The sequence below is a fragment of the Triturus cristatus genome, chromosome 6, assembly GCF_964204655.1.
Source record: "Triturus cristatus chromosome 6, aTriCri1.1, whole genome shotgun sequence".
Lineage (NCBI taxonomy): Eukaryota > Metazoa > Chordata > Amphibia > Caudata > Salamandridae > Triturus > Triturus cristatus.
Window position 1 is genome coordinate 1756497846 of NC_140589.1, and position 19109 is coordinate 1756516954.

General features: G+C 41.7%; 1 protein-coding gene across 2 annotated transcripts in view; it reads left to right on the plus strand.

The window, feature by feature from the left end:
- Positions 1-19109, plus strand: part of GALNT14 (polypeptide N-acetylgalactosaminyltransferase 14) — a 1097368-nt gene that overhangs the window by 983788 nt on the left and 94471 nt on the right. For both annotated transcript variants that reach the window (XM_085613021.1, XM_085613020.1), the window contains exon 10: positions 9470-9596. In XM_085613021.1, the coding sequence (XP_085469147.1) occupies positions 9470-9596 (127 nt within the window). The remainder of the gene's footprint in view (positions 1-9469; positions 9597-19109) is intronic.

The following is a 19109-nucleotide window of genomic DNA, read 5'->3' on the forward strand; positions in this document are numbered from 1 at the left end:
CCTTAGGGGTGAGTTGTCTAGTTGTTACTCAAAATGTTTACGAGAGGGCGACATAAGTGGGAGGCTGGCGTGACCACGCAGCTTAAGATCAGTAAACTGCCCTTGATCATATTTTGCTCAGTGCACAGGGAAATGGGTAAGGGAACTGTGTATGCATGCTCCTTTTTAACATTTAATTGTTCTCAGAATTTAAAAAAATTAATATAATATCAGCTATAAATTGCTCTTTTGAACAAATTACCCAATGGCTAGGGTCCAGCTTATGGTGGCCACTGCTCCTTTTGTTTGAAGGGCCTCGTGATGGCCGCCTTCACCACCTTAGGAGTGAGCGGACTAGCTGTTTCTCTAAAGGTTTAGGAGTGGCTACATAAGTGGGAGGCTGACACAACTGCACTCATGGTGCATCGTAGATGTGCCAAAGCCAAGCCCTTCTGCGCTGGTCCGCACCTGGACCATACCCAGGGCCAGGCCCCTGGGTTGTCCGAAACGGCAGGCAATCCCTGGGAAACTGTACTCAAAAGGAAATCTCCTGGCACTGAGACCTTTAGGTAAGAAGCCAGAGTGTCCGTTTTTGTGACCCATGAATCCAGATTCTATACAATCTCGCTGACATGGGTTCAAAAACATCATCATCAATCTAGAACCAAAGTGCTCTGATTAACACCAGATCGCTAGTTAAACACCATATGGAAGCAGTGGAATTCATTGCTTCACAGGCTATTGATATCGTTTTTATAACAGACCTGGGCTGATCTGGCTTATGGACCAGAGTTGATAACAGCAGTGCCAGTGGGCTATGTCATTACTAGGCATGATAGACCTTGTAAAAAGGGAGGAGGAATTGTAGTTATCTTTCGGGAATCTTTTCTAACGAAATGTAATCCTGCATCCTCCAATGCCCAGAAAGCTCTTTTGTTTAGCTTCGAGTTGACTAAATCTCAGTCATTTAACAGACTGAAGATTTATCATCCCCCAGGCCAAGAACCCCCTTTATCCATTCTTTAGAATTATTGTGGAACGATATTGTTGGCAAGTCAGCCTTCACAATATTAGGAGATTTTAACTTTCATCTCAAGAATAACTTAAACCCGGATACAGACTTGCTCATAAACACTTTGTCCTATCTCAGTCTTTCCCAGTGTGTAGTTGTGCCCACGCATGTGGCTGGGTATACCCTCGATGGAATTTTTTCTAACAATCCTTTTGTTCCCTGTCCCACCACTCTTCCACTCATCTAGACAGACCACAACGCAGTTCTCTGGGAAATAATGCTCCCCCCAAAAAATAAGGTCATGAAGGCAGCCTTAATATTGGTTGTCTCGCATACGTGGCACAGGGTTCAAACCACAGAGTTGAACGCTATTCTTGCGAATTCTCAACCAGAAGGCACCACGCATATTGACTCATTGGTGGAAAACTTTACAAGCTAGCTTAATAGGGCTGCTTATAAATTAGCCCCTGCCAAACTTAAAACAACTAGATGATATAAGCTAAGAGCTCCTTGTTTTAATGATATTCTCAGGGCAGCAAAACAAAGCTACCATAGACAAGGGAGAGTTTGGAGGTGAGATTATAACAATACTCCAGAGAGAGAGAGAAATATCAGTCCTGTATTGGACAATATAAAAAGCTCCTTGTTGAGGTAAAATCTCCAATGTTAAGTCAGGGTCACTGTCTTTCATTTAGTTCCAGATGTAGTAGCCCCAAATCGGACAGGGATTTTTAACATCATATTTAGTTCAGGTGTATTTTCACAGCAGTGGAAGGTTTCCTCAGTGCTTCCACTGCTGAAGAGACCAGACCTGGATGAGCAGGATCTCAACAACTTTTGCAACATTTCAAGACTTCCCTTCCCAGCAAAAGTGGTTGAAAAAACCATGAATTTACAGCTCACCCCTTTTCCGGAAGCCAATCGCCTCCTAGCTGAAACACAATGTGGTTTTCTAAATGGTTTTACTATGGAGTCAGCACTTATGGTTGCAACTGAAGAGACCAGGGCCACAGTGGATGAGGTGGGCAATGCCACCCTCATCCTGCTACATCTCTATGTGGCTTTTGATATGGTCAACCATAACATTTTGATTTCTTGGCTACAGAGACGGGGGATTCATGGTGCTGCCCTTAACCTTTTGAGATCAATCCTGACCCATCATTCTCAATCAGTCTCCTTTAAGTTTTTTTTTAATCAGACCCCTTAATGCTGCCGTGTGGGGTCCCCAGAGTTTGTCTTTGAGCCCAATGTTGTTCAAACTATACATTTCCCCCATGGCAGCACTAATCAAAAGTTTGGCTTGTTGTTAGTTTCTTATGATGATGACACCCAAACAGCGGTTAACTTATGTGATAATGGGCAGAATATGGGCAAGATCTTTCGTAGTTGTATGAGTGCAATTGGATATTGGATGGACCAAAACTGCCTAAAACTTAATTCATCAAAGACCAAAATAATTTTGTTCAGCAACAACACAACCTTTTGGTACCCTGACTGGTGGCCAGAGGAACTGGGCACCCTTCCAGTGCCAGTCCAGAAGGTAACAAATCTAGGTGTTCTGAATGACATCTGATTATCATAAAAAGTGAATAGAATGACTTTGAGCTCCTTTTTTGCCCTGCTTTCCTTTAAGAAAGTTTCTCCGTTCATACCTTTTGATCTGATAAAGGCCATTATTATTGCTCTAGTTCTATCTAGACTAGACTATTGCAATGGTCTGTATCAAAATTTGCCAAAAACCGTCCTTGAATAAACTTCAAGTTCTACAAAACTCTTCAGCTCGTACACTGATGAAGATCTCCAGATACAGTTCGGCCTCTCAAGCCATCATTAAGCTGCGTTGGCTACCTGTAAGGTAATGGATAGTGTTTAAGGGCCTGTGCACAGCCTACACAGCACTTCATGGTCTTGGCCCCGTATATTTGAAAGACAGAGTCAGATGTTATCTTCCAGGCAAGAATATTCGCTCCAGCCTAGCTAGAAACTTGGTAGTTCCTACCTACAGATTGGCTACCTGGGGAGGCTGAAGCTCAATAAGGACCATTTTTAAAATATGACTTTTCACTCATGATAAGTATTGTCCATCTCCCTGCTTATCATTTACCAGTTTGAGCAGCCCCAAGACACCTCTGGGCATTTGTTTGAGCTTTGTAATTTATAAATCAAATCAAAGCCGGTCAGTGACACTTCTACTGCCTGTCCACAGTTTCCAAAGACATGGTCTGAAAGTGTAACCAAAGTGCCATGAACACTCATTAAAGAGGAATGATTGTGTATATATTTGTAAATATTTTTTATTTTTTATTTTAAAGAGGGGGAAGATTTAGTATTGTGTGAGTTTGCGACTCTGTTGAACTGTGACATAGGCATTAGACTGGAGCAAAGTAAATGCAGGTTTAGAATGTTGAGTTTGCGGCTACACGCAGAAGAATTAGGTCATTTTATACTAAGCTTCATGTGGGGGGTAGTCATTGGTGAGTCCCCAGGCTGGGGAGTACTCTACATAAGGCAGGATAAATTTCATTTCAACAAAACACACTGAATTACGCTCAGCGTTTCATATTGTATATTACGTTCATCAAATATTAATTTGTATGCTTTATTAAGTGATCTTCTTTTTATATATTAACCCCTTCGGTGCTCATGACGGAATGGTTCCGTCATGACCCACGGTTGAGCTGTGCTCATGACGGAACCATTCCGTCATGACCCCGCCCGCGCAAGATTCCGCCAGCACAGCGGCGGAATCTGCGCAGCATCGAAGGGGTTAAAAGCGGTGTTTGCAAACTGAATAAATAAACAAAATCTAAAAAAATTCAAAAAACTATTACTCCGGAAAATAAACAAAGCAAAAACAAATGGTTCCCAACACTATAGGAAAACCGAAATTCTACCTTTTAAATCAAAGAAGTAAAAGATAACAGTTATGATTTTGTTCACCACTGCACTGGTCAAAATTAGGTATGCGCAACTTTTGTTAAGTTCTGTGTAAAATTTTGAGAAGATTCCGAAGTTTGTGCTTTGCTACATGAGTGTGTAAAGTGCAAACTAATATAGCAATGTTTGTCTCAAAAGGTAAGTTTGAAAAGACAAATTCTGCATACATTTATCACTGTACATAGAAAAAATCGGCAAAATGTTAACCTGCAGAGATAAGGTTTGGGTATATTTTCCATCTTGTCTGGGTTTGATTAAACTAAAAAATATCTCACAATGCAGCCAAAAATATTCTCAATGTGCAGAAATGCTTTCCATGTGCGAAAGTGAAGTTAAACCGGGGAGCATTGTAAACTTTGTGAAGGGTTCAAATCTGTAACTTTGCAAAGCTTTGAACACACCTTATCAGGAAGATATCTATTCTTTAACAGCATCTGAACCCTGTATTCCATTTAAAGTAAAAAAATACATATAAATGAATAAAGACTTCAGAGCGCTTTACATGAACACCATTTACATTACAGATGGACACATTCAAGTTTCTTTTGTTAGGCACAAGGAGATTAAGGGGCATATCATCAACGGCCAGCGATAATTATCGCTGGCCGTTCATAGCGATAGAAAAATTATCGCCAGCTATTGCAGAATATTATCGCCATGATAACGCTATATTTACAACGCATAGCGCTATGGCGATAATATTTCAGTGATAGCGGTGTATTCAATGGAACATCCCTGGTTTTCCAGCGATGTTCCGTTGAAAACAGCGATAACATTGCTGATAGGACCCTGTGGTCCTATCAGCATAATCCATATCCCATTAAAAGTATGCCTTAGTCAGGAATTTAACAGGTGTTAAATTCCTGAGTTAAGGCTGAGGTAGCGCGATTTTTTTTTATCGCTGCACCTCCTTGTTAATATAGCGAAGCTGCCTTTATGATATTAACATGTGTTGTTTTCACAGCCACGCCTCTTTTGCATCTCATTAGCGATGCGAGGCGAGGCTGTGAAAAAACGGGCTCTACATCAAGGAAACACACGCTAGCGTGTCCTTAATGATATTGCGATATAATTATCGCCGCTTTTTGACCAAAAACGGACGCTAAAGCGGCGATAATTATATCGCCAGCCCTTGCTGATATGCCCCTTAGTGATTTGCCAAATATCACAGGATGTTGAGCGTCCCTGCTGAGTCTCGAACCCAGTTCTCCAGCTCCGAGGTCAACCACACTCGCACTTTCACTTGTTGTATTTATGACTTTTGTGTACAAAATAAAGACATGCATGCACACAGGCTTTCATAAAATGCAACACAATTACGTTCCCTTTGTTAAAAGTATTTAGTAGGCAATATTCTGTTCTGTATGTCTTTAAAATTCACCACTTGCAACACAGCCATCATGCAGCCATCATCTTCTGATTCCTTTTCATCACTCTTTTGTTTGAGGAGAGAGCCTACCGCTGCTCATGCAGGCTCTTCAGCAAAGAGGCTCTTTTGTATTATCATTAAGGAAAGTGCACACAGGCAATTCTTATTGATAAATCATTCATTATCTTCTCCTGGATTTTTTAAATATTTTATGCTCTAGATTGTAAATGGCAAGTGTAAACAGTTTTCAGTAAATATAACACAAGCCCTCACCTTGAAGCAATAATCTGTGCTTCATTATTAACAGGGTATGCTTGTCTTTATCATTACCAAATAAATTTTTGAAACAAAGAACTATAGAACATGCCATAATGAGGCAAATCATACCATGTTTGAAACTTGGGGGCATATCAACAACAACCGGCGATAATTATCACAAAGCGCACTTAGCGCTAGGATATTTATCGCCGGCTACCGTGGAATTTTATTGCTGAGATAGCGTGCTATTAGCAACGCTTACCTCAATAGCGATAAAAATCCTCACGCTAACTGGCTAACGTGAGATTATCGCTGGAAATCCAGCGATAATCTCACGTTAGCTTGTTGATAGGGACTCACAAACGTAGCCATGATATCCTCCTTCCATAGGATATCATGGCTAAGTCAGTCCTAAAGCAGGTGTTAGGAAAGTAGCGATAACAGGTGTCGCTTAGCGACATTTCTCCTATCATTTCAGGTCAGGAACGCCCACTTGCATCTCATTAGAGATGCGAAGCTGGGCGTAAGAAATCCGCACGCTAAAGCAAGGTTTCACGCGTTAGCGTGACCTTGCTAATATAGCGATAAAATTATCGCCGCTTTTCGGCCGATAAATTTTTATCGCCTCGTTGTAAATATGCCCCCAAGAACTTTAGAAAATGTTTTATTAGGCCGTATCAGACAAAATGTTATGTTCGTTGTACATAGACAACTTAAAAATGACCTACATTAAATAGCACACATAACACACATTTTAGACAAGTATTTAAACAATACAGCTTAATATAACGTTTCTTTTCATACTGCAATAAACCTAAACAGTGTTGAGTAAACCACTGTATTTTTCGAAATTTTAGAAACCGGGTAACATTGGGTTTGATGATTAAAAAATGCTGTGTTCAGACATAGAGGTTTCAACAGAATGTGATCTTTAAAAAATGTACAGATAATGCTATCTCAAAACCATGTTTCAGTTTCCAGTAGTCAACAATGCTGCATTAACAGACATTTGCAAATAAATTAAACATAATAGTGAGTACACTTAGCTTGCTTAAGGTGATGCGCTTTTAGTTAATTTTAAGAGCATCTTTTCAAAATGCGTCCTCACTCAGTTGCTTATAAAGGAGCTGTAAATTATCTTTTCCACACAATACCAATTAAAGTATTGTCTGTTTTGTTTTCTTTAAAGACTAATGTGGGTGTTTGCTTTGCTTTTGACAAGCACTCTTTTGAAAGCAATGCGTACGCTCGCTCACCTTAAAACACGAATCCACGTGCTGTAAAAACAAAGCACCATTAATAATACTTTCAACAGCATTTTTCTTCTTTATATACAACATTATGCAAATTGAAAAATGCAGAGCTTGATAGAAAACAGTCCCTTCAGCCCTGTATAGCAGAATTTGAGCTAATGTGTCATTATTTATGAGAAACATACAATTAAATGCATGGGCTGCATATTAATATTGGCTCTGCATGAAGCAGCAAAGAAACAACGCTGTAATATAACCAATCTGTGACGATCACTTACTCAGTTGAAGTCCATGATTTAAATGATTGCACTTTTGAAGGCCTTTTTAAGACATCTTGCTTACAATTAATAGTATATTTTTTGAAGAGCATAATGAGCTGCAATCCTAAAAAAACAATATGAAAACGACAGTGCTTTTTTTGTTGGAAAATGTGTGTTTCTGTGTATTTATGTGGCTCCAATGTGTGTCTGAGAGTGGATATGGACATGAATGAAGGAAGGAACATTTGTAGAGCGCGTGGTTACCCAGGGGCATCCTAGCGCCAAGACGCCAAGTAGGCTACGAGGAGATTAATGAAAAAGAAAAGGTTTCAACAGTTTTCCGAACTTAAGGTGGTCAGGTTTGGCGCGTATGTGGAAGGGAATACTATTCCAAAGTTTGGATGCATTATATGTGAACAGTCGGCCTCCACTACGTGCACGTTTGATCTTAGGTACACAAATAAAACCTTTTTTCCCCGACCTGAGAGCTCTATTGGGTACATAAGGTTGGCTCCAGGTACGAATCAGAGGCGGGCCTTGTCCTGACAGTGACTTCTGGGTGATACACAGGGCTTTAAATTGCACTCTTTACTGGACAGGGAGCCAATGCAAGGTGGCGAGGGCAGGCCTGGCAGAAGAGCGTTTTGGAATGTTCAACAACATACGGGCTGCACAGTTCTGTACTATTTGTACTCTTTTGATGGTAGCCTGGGGGGCTCCCAGGTATAGAGCGTTAGCGTAGTCGAGCCGCGAAAGTGTGAGTGCCTGCACCAGTAGTCGTCTAGCCGTGAACGGGAGCATGGGAAATATCTTTCGAACCTTCTTAGCAGTCCATAACAATTCGCCGCCACTATACGGGGATGCTCTCTAAAATCTAAATTAAAATTACCATGTGTATATGCATGTGTGGTTTTGTGTTTGTGTGTATTGTCTAAAAGCATGTGTGTACCTGTATGTGTAGGTTCTGCTACCAGATTCAAATGTAATCCAAAACAACATATGGTCATTATAACAATGAACGCATACATTTGAACAAACCTGACCATGTGACTTGGCCAATGTGTATTGATACACCTAGTAAGAAAAATGACTGCTCAAAAATGGAAAGAGAAAAAAAAATGGGAAAACAAAGAAAAAATGTTTGTTAGCAAAATTCAAAGGAATGACACTCCAAAGACAAGCATCATTTCCTGTGCCAATCCCCAAGAATTCCTAAAAGAAAACACAGCATCTAAAAGCAAAGAAAATGTAAAAATATTTTACAAAAAGAGAATGCATTAAGGCCAAATGAACCCAAACTTTAACTTTAAAATACATAAACACAGTACCAATTAAAATGTATGAAGTCTAAATAGCAACTTTGCAACTATCATCTCCATGGAAACTTAGAAACATTAATGTGAATGAAAAAACCCACATATACAGGATGCACATTGAAATGCCGGTTATAGACAATGGGCTCAATTTACAAAGACTTTCCTGCCACTTTCTCATATAGTACTCCTGTATTGTAGGAGTTAGCCAGGGATACCCTTGGCATACTCATTTATTTTTAGAATAAGTCAGGAGTACTTCAGGAGTAACGCACAACTACTCATGCACCAGTCTTGGTGAATTGGGCCTATCATCTGAGTAAAGTACAGTACATACCATAATTACTGTCCATGCACATTATATAATGTGGTATTATTTACAGAAACATATTTTGAAATAAAAGTCAGTCATTAAAAGATCATTATATAATTGACACTATTATTAATTAGCCATTACCATTTAGCAATAAAATATTATATTTTTTTGTTTACTGATTAACAGTGTTTATAGTACTTTTTTAGACAATTATCCTAATTTGCTATACATTTTATATAAATGTCATAATACTGATTGTGATGATCGTCAACTCCACAAATTTCAGTGACCGTCATTTAAACGTAGTTGATCTGAAGATTAGTTGATGTCATGGCATCTATGTAATGTGGTGCACCAATAAAGACACAGTTATATATTCCATTTAGGAGATTATTTCCATGTGCTGTGACATGTTATGTTATTTGCTGGTTTTGGTAATTTGTTTTGCTCTAAACATCACCTAGCTTGCTCAGCAGTGTATGGTCTTTTTGTTTTAAGCCATAATAAAGAATTCTGAGGCCCTCAACAGGTGGATATATTTTCTAAAAGTGTACATCTGTGTAAAGGGAAGACTACATGTATTTCTGCGACATTAAGTTTAGAGTATATGTGTTCTCAATCATTTGTTTGGGTATCAGTATTACACTAAACCCTGTTTGCCAGATGTGATATCAGAAGTATAATGGTGTGTTTTAACTGTGCGTAAATTGAAGTAACGCAGATGAGGCTTTCCTGAAATCTTTCGGAAGTTTATGTACATCATCTCTTGCAGAAATTTCATTCCGGGTCTGGATGTGTGGTGGGAGCTTAGAAATTATACCGTGCAGCCGTGTGGGACATGTCTTCCGAAAAAAGCATCCTTATGTCTTCCCAGAGGGAAATGCCAACACGTACATCAAGTAAGATTTTCCTTTGTGTTTCAAACATTTGTAGTGATTTGCTTTAGGACCGTATTCACTTTATCCTTTAAAAGTACCATAATAATTGGATTTGAATCATCCTACAGAACCACATTATGGGGCCGATTCTGATCCTGGACTTTTATTTTACATACAAATCGGATCCGTATTTTTTTCCATACAAATCGTACAAGTCCCTTCCAACCCGTGTAGGACGATTCGTACGGGAAAAATACATACAGATCGGCCCGATCCTTACAAATCGGATCGGGAAAAGCTGTACGACACGGACCATACAATTTGTAAAAAGGCTGTACAACCCGTCAAGTACGATTCGTACCGGGTTGTCAGCATGCGATTTGTATGGAAAATGGCCTATATACGGGGAACGACTCGTACCGGGCTATGAAGCGAACCCCTATACGCCTCGTACCCTGGTATGACTCATTCTGGGGGTACGACTCGTACCGGGGTACGGGTCGTATAGGGGTATGAGGCGTACAGGGGACCCCCACATGTGAGGCGTGTGTATGGAGCGTACCCCAACATCGCGCATGTACGCACCGTACATACACGATTTTGGGTTCCGCACCGTACATACACGATTTTGGGGTCCGCACCGTACATACGCAATTTTGGGGTACGGTGCGTACACAAGCGATTTTGGGGTACGGTGCTTGTATGGTGCGTACACGACCAGTACCCCTTCAGCACGTATATACGCACCGTACCCCACTTTTCGTGTCATCAGTACGCACCGTACATATGCACCGTACCCCTGTATTCATGGGATGTACGACGCGTACATGGGGGGTCCGTCTCGTACTGTTTTCGGGGCATACAATGTTTTCCTGGCACTTTTTGCCTCCTGTAAAAAAAGGGTCGTACGGAGTGCCGTTTGTACGAATCGTACTTGACGGGTTGTAATATGCTGCCGGGAATACATGTGAACGTCGCGTGCAGGGCAATCCGAATCGGAATCGCTTGTATTTACGAGTTGTATGGTCTTTTTTACAATTTGTATGGAGAGCGTCTATTTGTACGGATCGTACTTCCTAGGTTGTAGGGGAATCCTTACAAGTACGAGTTGTATGGGGAAACGCTCCATACCACGATTTGTACAGCGTTTTTCCAGGATCGGAATCGGCCCCCTAATGATCAAAAAATGTAGAATCTTTTATTACTCTAGATAAAGCAACAAATATCTATACTTTTTGTCAAATTACAGTTTTCATTTTTCACAAGTTATTTTAAATATTTTTGATTCCAGTGAGTTTTGGATATTTTAACTCAACTCTTTCTAATTTATGGGGCATGATATATGTTAAATACAGTATTTTTCATTTTTTTCATTTGCAAAAGGAAAAAATTGTGTTTTCAAAAAAATGCTGTTCTCACTGAGCTGAGTTTTTCCTGCAGCAATAGTTACACACTCATTCAAAAACAGAAGTCTATCGAATTGCACTTGTATTGGTCAAAACTTTCTCCTCTACATGCTTGTTTTCACCAAAAAATGAACTCTGTACAGTGTAGCTCCCGCAGTTGACCTCCTGCTGTATGTTTGTGATAGTTGGCTTCATGCTGCTAATGTAATGAAAGAAAACTGAAAAATTACACAGAAGTTGGAGTTTTCTGTTTTTTACCGAGGGGGGCTCCAGTCATTCTTCTAGCTTTAGCAATCAAGCAGCTATTGGAACTAAAATGCCTGATTCACAGTATTGTTGAAAATCCCAGAGGAAGCCCTAGCAGCCCACTTTAAAATGATGTATCTGGAAGCTTACGCCCCAAGACAGAGAAGTAGTTACAGTTCTTACTTTCCTTCCAAACCAAATTCAATGAATTCTGTTTTGTTGCCATTAAAATAACGAAGCTCCTATAGGGCATGTGGGCCAGCTATGATTCTATGGGGTCCTTTACTTTACTGAGTAATAAACTCAATACTTCACACAAGGGAGTTCTGTCTACTTGGCAAATGGCTGAGATCGTCCAATTTACAAAAATGTGGATACGGCTGATCTACCAATTATCGTCTTGCTTGATGACTCTGAAATCTATTGGAAAAATGCTTCTGAACATAACATTTAAAGCTGGTTTTAGATGAGTAGAAACTACTGTGAAACAATCTTTTGTATTGCCACTGATGAGTTGTAAATAACTGAGCCTTAAGAAATCTCCTAATTATGCCATATTTGTTGACCTACGCCTGACCTGTAAAGCAGTAGAGTAGGCAGAGCAATTCTGCTATTTCTCTAATAAATTAGCATGGACATTCAGATGTTTAGCTGAGGCTATGCCCTCTGATGCTCTGATGGAGAGCGGCCCACCAAATGTAGATATCGCACCTGCCTGGTGGAGATGTCTTTGCCATCAGTGGAGCCACTAGTGCTGCAGTTCCAATAAAGGCACTGTAATTTGCTAAGTGGCCATCATGTTTGTTTTGACCAATCCACATTTGGTTTTTTTTGCGTTCAAAGACAAGCTGTCAAAGTGGAATTTTAAAGACAAAGGGAAATTTGATAGCATTTGCTAATAAATTAGCAGGGTGATTTAGACCTTCATAGCAGACAGCCTGCAAGTTTGGTCAAGCCCATGAGCACCAAACCCCATGCACGAAAACAACCCACCAAATTTAGAAATCCCTGCCTAACTGGTGAAGAACTATGTACCTTCAGTAGTGCCACTGTTCCGTCAGCTCCGCTGAAGTTGTCCAACCAGGAGCCATGTTTGTTGTGACTGCTCAGCAATGTTATTTTTTATTTTCAAGAGATTAACTCTCAAAACAAGACCTTGTATTTTAAAAACAAATAAAAAATTGACTTTATACATAGAAATTGTTTTATCATTTGTTTAAGGGTAATTGTTTGATTTCCCTGCCTGGGGCTGGCTTCTAGGTCTTGTTGGTTGTCATTATGACCTGGAAGTCCAGTAGTGGATGAGCTGCTAGGTCAGAGGTTGTTATTTAGAGACTCTGCTGAGAATCTGTTCAAAGCAAACCTAATGCTTCCTCCACCTCCAAATGGGGCTAGGGAACTTCAAGATTATCGGAATGGGAGCCCCACTAAACTCTAAATGATGCCCTAGGGCATAGAGGAAGTCATAATTATTACTTTTCTCTTATTCAGGATGTATTTTGATATGTGTTTTGCAGATTGGCCAAGGACTTACACAGGACTGTAAGTTGCACAGGACTGTATACTGGTTGTTACCTTATTTTACATGTCTTATGACTCGAACTTTGAGGTGATATTCTATAGTGTGCGAGAGATACATCCCTGTTTTAACCCTTGCTGATCATGCTGTATTATTAAAAAAGACTGACACTCCACTCATATTATCCTTGTAAATATTTAAGAGTATTGCTATGTAGCCAAATAATGCATTCTTTCACTTATCTTTGGAGGCATAGTTCTGAAATGAAATTTGGCCCCACAGATTCAGTATACTCTGGCCAGCATTAAGTTTCATTCAACTTTTGGAGTCACCATATATGGATGTAGCATTCAAGGATTATAAACGTAATATATGTCTTGTGTCTAAATTTGGGATGTAACACTGGGAATATTCCTTTGTTCATAGTTGTTTCAGGCTGAATATGTATTCTTGTTTAACTTTGTAATCCCTAAGAATAATCTTGTATTACCAATTAGGTTAGTGGTGTGCCTCACTTCAATATCAAAATCTGTAGCCTTCTCCCTACGAATATGGTTTAAGATAGAACACAACTTTGGGGATGAAGGAGAATCAACTTTCTTAATTGCTAAGAAATAAGCATTTTTCTCTTAGAACATGGTTGTCTCGTACTAACTTAATGTTGCTGAAACTGTGTGAGAAACTCAAGTGGATCAGAGTACTTTTTTTTTATTGAAGTAGGAGAAGTTCATTTTAAAATTATAAGGCCATGCTGGCCCTTTGTTGAGTGCAAAGTAATTAGGCGGATAAATATCTGGTGCTAAAGCTACCTATGTAAGCGGCTTGGAGGAGGAATGGCGTAGCTGCTAAGTGGCTGAGTTTTACATTTCCACCTCATTCAGTAGCAAACATTAGACCTCTAATCTGTCTCTGACATCCTTTCCCTGGCACAAGGTAGTTCCAGACCTCTCAAGGAGAATTGCACAGCAAAATAGAAACTTAACACCTCATCAGGGGCCTCATGTAGGTAAATAAATTTTACCGGTTCGTAAATACCGAGCCGTACCGAATCGGTAAATTAGAATCGGTAAGTTATATGTAGGTAAAAATTCGGTAACAGTTACCGATTCGGTAACAGTCGGTAATTACGAATCGGAATACACCGAATCGGTAAATACCGAGGTGGAATCCACCGATTCGGTAAATACCGAGGTGGTATTTAGCGATTCGGAAAATACCGAGGATACTACCACCTACCCTTAACCAAGTAGCCAATATCACAATCATGCCATCATAGAAGGTCTCTCAGGCTTGAATAGGGGACCCCATACCTCAAAGATCAGCTCAGTGAAATCACATCACAGGAGCATCAGGAGTCTCCTCGCAGGAAGGCTCGCCTTCGGTCTGAATAATAAACATGATGTCTGTGATATTAAAAGCACCAACTTTCAGGTATGTGCAGCTGCGCGTGTGCCATGGCTAAATCGTGGGTCGAACAACCCAGAGTGGAAAACATGCATTGTGTAAAATTCCAGACTGTGTGTCACAGCATGTACAGACCAAGGTCGCTGCGCAGTGCTTGGGATGGGAACAACATAATGCACTCGTCTGAAGGAATTTTCGAGTCATCAGTTTATTCAAGAAAGAACATGTACACGCAGTGTCGTGTGCAAAGACACAAATATGGCTACATAACATTCAACGCGGTCATGCCAACTGAACAATGCATGTTCGTATGCAGGGAGAACTCGCTACACGCCCCCTTGAGCGAAGCAATATGTAATAGGCAAGAAAAGAGAGAAAGCAGAGTTCAGTTTGGTCAGAGCAGGACAGGGCATAACCAATGCAGCGCCAAAGTCCTACAGTCCAATTAATTGCAGCATACAATTGTAAAAAACACAATGCATATATAGTAAACAACTCAAGCAGACCATCAGGAAGAGAAAAACGAGAAATAAAAGAAATGAATGTCGCGCCAGGGTGCTGTCCAGTAGCACAGGCGCAATGGACGACTATCCAGTCAATCCATGAATGTATAGGCAGCATATGTGGCCACGGCTTCCAACAGCCAATCGTTTTCAGGGCCACTAAAAGTCTCAGCCATCCAATTGAGTAAAGAAAAGGAACATACGTGTGCTCCAAACAACGGAGCCTCTAGCACAATCTGAGGGCACCCGGAATGTTCCTCCAAATAGCTCATGGACAAGAAGTCGTAGGCTGCCGCTGAGATGTCCCAATTACCCAGGATACCAAGCGCCGCTCCACACTCCATGATCCGGACACCATAACAGGACAACTCGTGAGACACTAAGGGCCGCATCAGTCGATCGAAATCCGGCACCGGAGACAGCATGTTGGTCAAGCACAAATCCAGAGGCCATTCAAAGGGACAATCCAGGCAGTGCAATACAGGTTGTACGCAGGTGAAGTAGGAATACCTGAAGGATAATCCATAAGCCAGGCTCAAAGTCGCCAATGGCAAAGTACCATAGAAGTCAAGCATCCTATCACGAAGAAGATGCAGACGGGACAGGCGCTCGTGTGGCACAGAAGGAGCAGCCATTCCGTAGTATGAAAAGTTACAGCAGCACACCTTCCACCAGCGCCAGATGCAGCGGAACACCTCCAAAGATGCTCGGCAACAGTGAATGTAAAATGCCGAAATTACACAAATAATAGTGTGGAAGGAGGTCACGAGACCCGAGCCCCACATGTTCACACAAATTGAGCCCGGCCGGTCGTGGACGAGGCATTGATAATACATTGGATCAAAGAGCCGAAATGCAGGGGGAGGTCAGTATTCAGAAGCGCCTGTTCCTCAGTGCGCGTAGTAGCAACGTGAAGGACAAATATTTCACGAGGGAAGTCAGAGGCACCTGTTTGTGGGACAATGGCGCTCTATTCTGCTCAACTAGTTGGACTCTGCTTTCAAGGTTGGAATCGAAGGTCAGATGGAAACATCCCGCCGCCCATGCGGGGGTGGAATGAGAACAGTATTGCAGCAGACAACTTCATGCGAGACAGTTATGTACGGGATTACCACTCACATCCCGCAGCAAACATCATTTATCATATTTAAATGAATACCGTTTGCAAGCACAGCGAAAGAAGGTGTAATCACAGGCACTGGGATACCTCGTAGGACGCACGCCGAAATCGGGGCTTGTACATTGCATGCGCCGTGTACTTGCATGTGCCCATTGTCTCATGCATGAATCCTAGGAGTGAGAGTGCTAGTGCTAATATCTATAACGGCTTAGGCCTTCTCCATGTTCGCTTGGTCAATGGCTCTCAGTCTGGAGGCCGCCTCACTGTGCGACAACTTGCAGACCTCGTTGTAAATAGCATACGCGCACCTTTTGGTTCTGCCACCCACGGGACCTTTCACAATAACATTCCATTGGGTATGCACATTGATGGAGTGGGTGGACTTCCTGATCCTGTAGATGTGCTCTGTGTCAGCTGGTGGACAGAGTGGGATGTGTGTCCCATCAATGCAGCCAATGTAATGGGGGAATGAATTCCTGAAGGAACGGGACAGGCAACTCTGGGATACACCACCCACCGCAGCTGTCACCACCTGCGAAATGCAGGATGCCAGCAGATGTGGGCTGCAGAGCACCTGCACATGTGGGGGTATGGCGTGCGCCCTTCTTATTGGCTGGTCCAGGAGTGGGTGTAGGTCCCTGCTTAAGTCCATGATGGTTTCGGGGTGTAGCCTGTACCTCTCATGTATCTCTGCATCAGTCAGCTGGAATAGTGTGATGCGCTGTCTGTGGATGCGTTCCTTCCGTCGCCAAACCCTCAGTCCTGCTGCCTGTAGACGTAGGCGCATTGCAATGACGTGCATGGCTGCCAGGCTGTCCACGCTGTTGCATTTTGGGATTGCTGAGCTGCACTGCTGTTGGTTACCACCTGCTTTCCTTCCGTGTTAATTACCGACTCTTATTTACCGATTTTCCTGGATTTCTTATTTACCGAGTGCTCCTACATGTCATTTTGATTATTTCCACTTCATATTTACCACTTCATGTTTACCGATTCGTTAATTATGTATTCGGTAACTATGAATCGGTATTTACCGCCTCATATTTACCGAAAAGTGGTTTTTGGACTCCTACATCTCACTTGTCTGTATACCGGTCGGTAACGGCATATTTACCGAAATTCGGCCGTTACCGACCGGTATTTCGCTACCTACATGAGGCCCCAAGTCAGCAAACGTCAGAAAGGGGAAGGTCAAGTGCACAACTGCTGTCTCTCTCAGTGCTCCTCGGTGGTCAGAATCCCACACATGTCTCAGAAAGTTAGGCTACCTGCTCGGCACATTCTACCCATACGTGTGCAGGGGAAGTGGTTAGGGTTCTGGTGAGGTGGAAGACTGATAGAGAACAATTGCAGCTGGAGAAGTAAGGTGCAATCCCTGAGGCTTTTACGCTGAGCTAGATGGCTGGGGTTAGGACATCTCTCAGGGGAAAAATCCCTTGGAGAACCAGAGACCAGTGCTTGTTCTACAATACAGAATTTCCGCATCAATACGTGAGGCCAGGCAAAGAAGTGGACTCCAGTTAAACATAGTGCCAACACTACCATTTGAAGATCAGAGTGAAGTGGGCCCACCATGAAGTAGTATGGAACCTCAAGTAGAACAGAAAAGAAAGTCCACTGTGCATGTAGAAAGCATCCCTTCAGCACAGAGGGTGCTATTCAATGGGCTGTATTTCAAACCTTCTGCCGTGGGACCTGACCAAGAAATGGCAGCCTATCCTTACTTGGTAATTGTCACAGTATAGTGCCATTGTTAGAAAGTGCACTTCCTTTGTCTTCCATCTCACACAAGTACTTATTACCACACACCTGCCACATGCCATGAATAAAAAGGAGTGTTACAGCAAACAAATGATGGACAGAATGCTGACAATGCAAACATTCTCCCCCAGTCAAAAGGTTTGGTTTAAATCCATCGTTCTTTTACCCACTACGCCACCCCAGTTTGGACCCAGCCATATGCAAATCAGTCTTGACCCTGTGCCCCATGGGAACAGTTCAGACCGAACTGCCAGGCCAGATCCTCCCTGGACCGGAAACAAGCATCCTGGGACCGGTTTCAGGTTATGTCATCCTTCTTCAGCCAGACTAGCTTGAATCCAGTGGCATAGTGAGCAAGGGACCCACGTCTGGGCATACCCATCCCACTTAGGGCGAAAAGTGTTACAGCAAACAAATGATGGACAGAATGCTGACAATGCAAACATTCTCCCCCAGTCAAAAGATCTGGGTTAAATCCATCGTCCTTTTGCCCACTAAGCCACCCTAGTCTGTATAAAAGGGAAGCAAGGTTTGAGTGTACACCAGACCCAGACAACCTGCTGAAAACTGTAACTGTAAGCCTTAATGTAAAAGAACTTAATGATCTGGCAAAATGACTAGTGGTATTGAATCTTCTACAGGAAACACTGTCCAAATCTACATTAGGAGGAAGTCTTGAAGGCCATAAATCTTTATTTTGGGCCCGCCTCCCGCATGACCCAATAGTGACCCGTTTGGGCCTTCTTTTGCTGAAGTCTCGTAGTAAACACAAGCTGTTAAACAAATGGCTCTGGTTTTGGTATTGGTGTTTCAACTGATTTTAAGGTGCAGTGGGATACCCAAGGTAATTTGAGATGCTTTAGCTATGGAAAAAATCACTTACTCACAGGACCTTAAGCTCAAAACCTTTGAAGTGGCTGGTCCCTTTACCCCAATTTACTTACTGAGAAATTCTGAGAACTAATATTCACCTGCTGTCTAAAAGTATTTCACATAATTCCGTCAGAACTATCAGAAATGCTTTTCTGAAAGAAACTGCCTTCTGACACTGCATTCTGTGCTTCTCAAACACTCTTGCTCAATTCCCCAATCCTTAGCAGCATTAATGCTAAGAACAATGCTTATAGACAACAAACGCGGGTGGAGGAAGTGAAAAAGATGGGGCAGATTAGGACATTGTATTCTTCTTACCATTTACTCACTAAGCTCCTCCTTAGTCAGAGGGGTGCTTCCACTTGTGGAATGTCCCTCCTTTGTCTTGATAATTCAGAAGGTCTTGTAGATATATGAAGCTGTTGCTGCTTCAGGCAAATCCAGAAAACCAGTTCATGCTAGAAATCTAGCAGTGGACAAGATATAGGAAACCGCCAGAAAATGGGAGCCATTGACAAGATCCAGTCTTGAAGATTTGAATGCTTTTCATCAAGATTAACAATGCTAAATAAAATGTTTTGTAAAAATGGTACTTAGAAAAAAAGATAAACACCTCAGGTGGACCCAGAAAATATGCCAATACAACCTTCATGTAAACACAGGGCCATATTCACAAGAACGTGTGATAACTCGCGCAAGAGT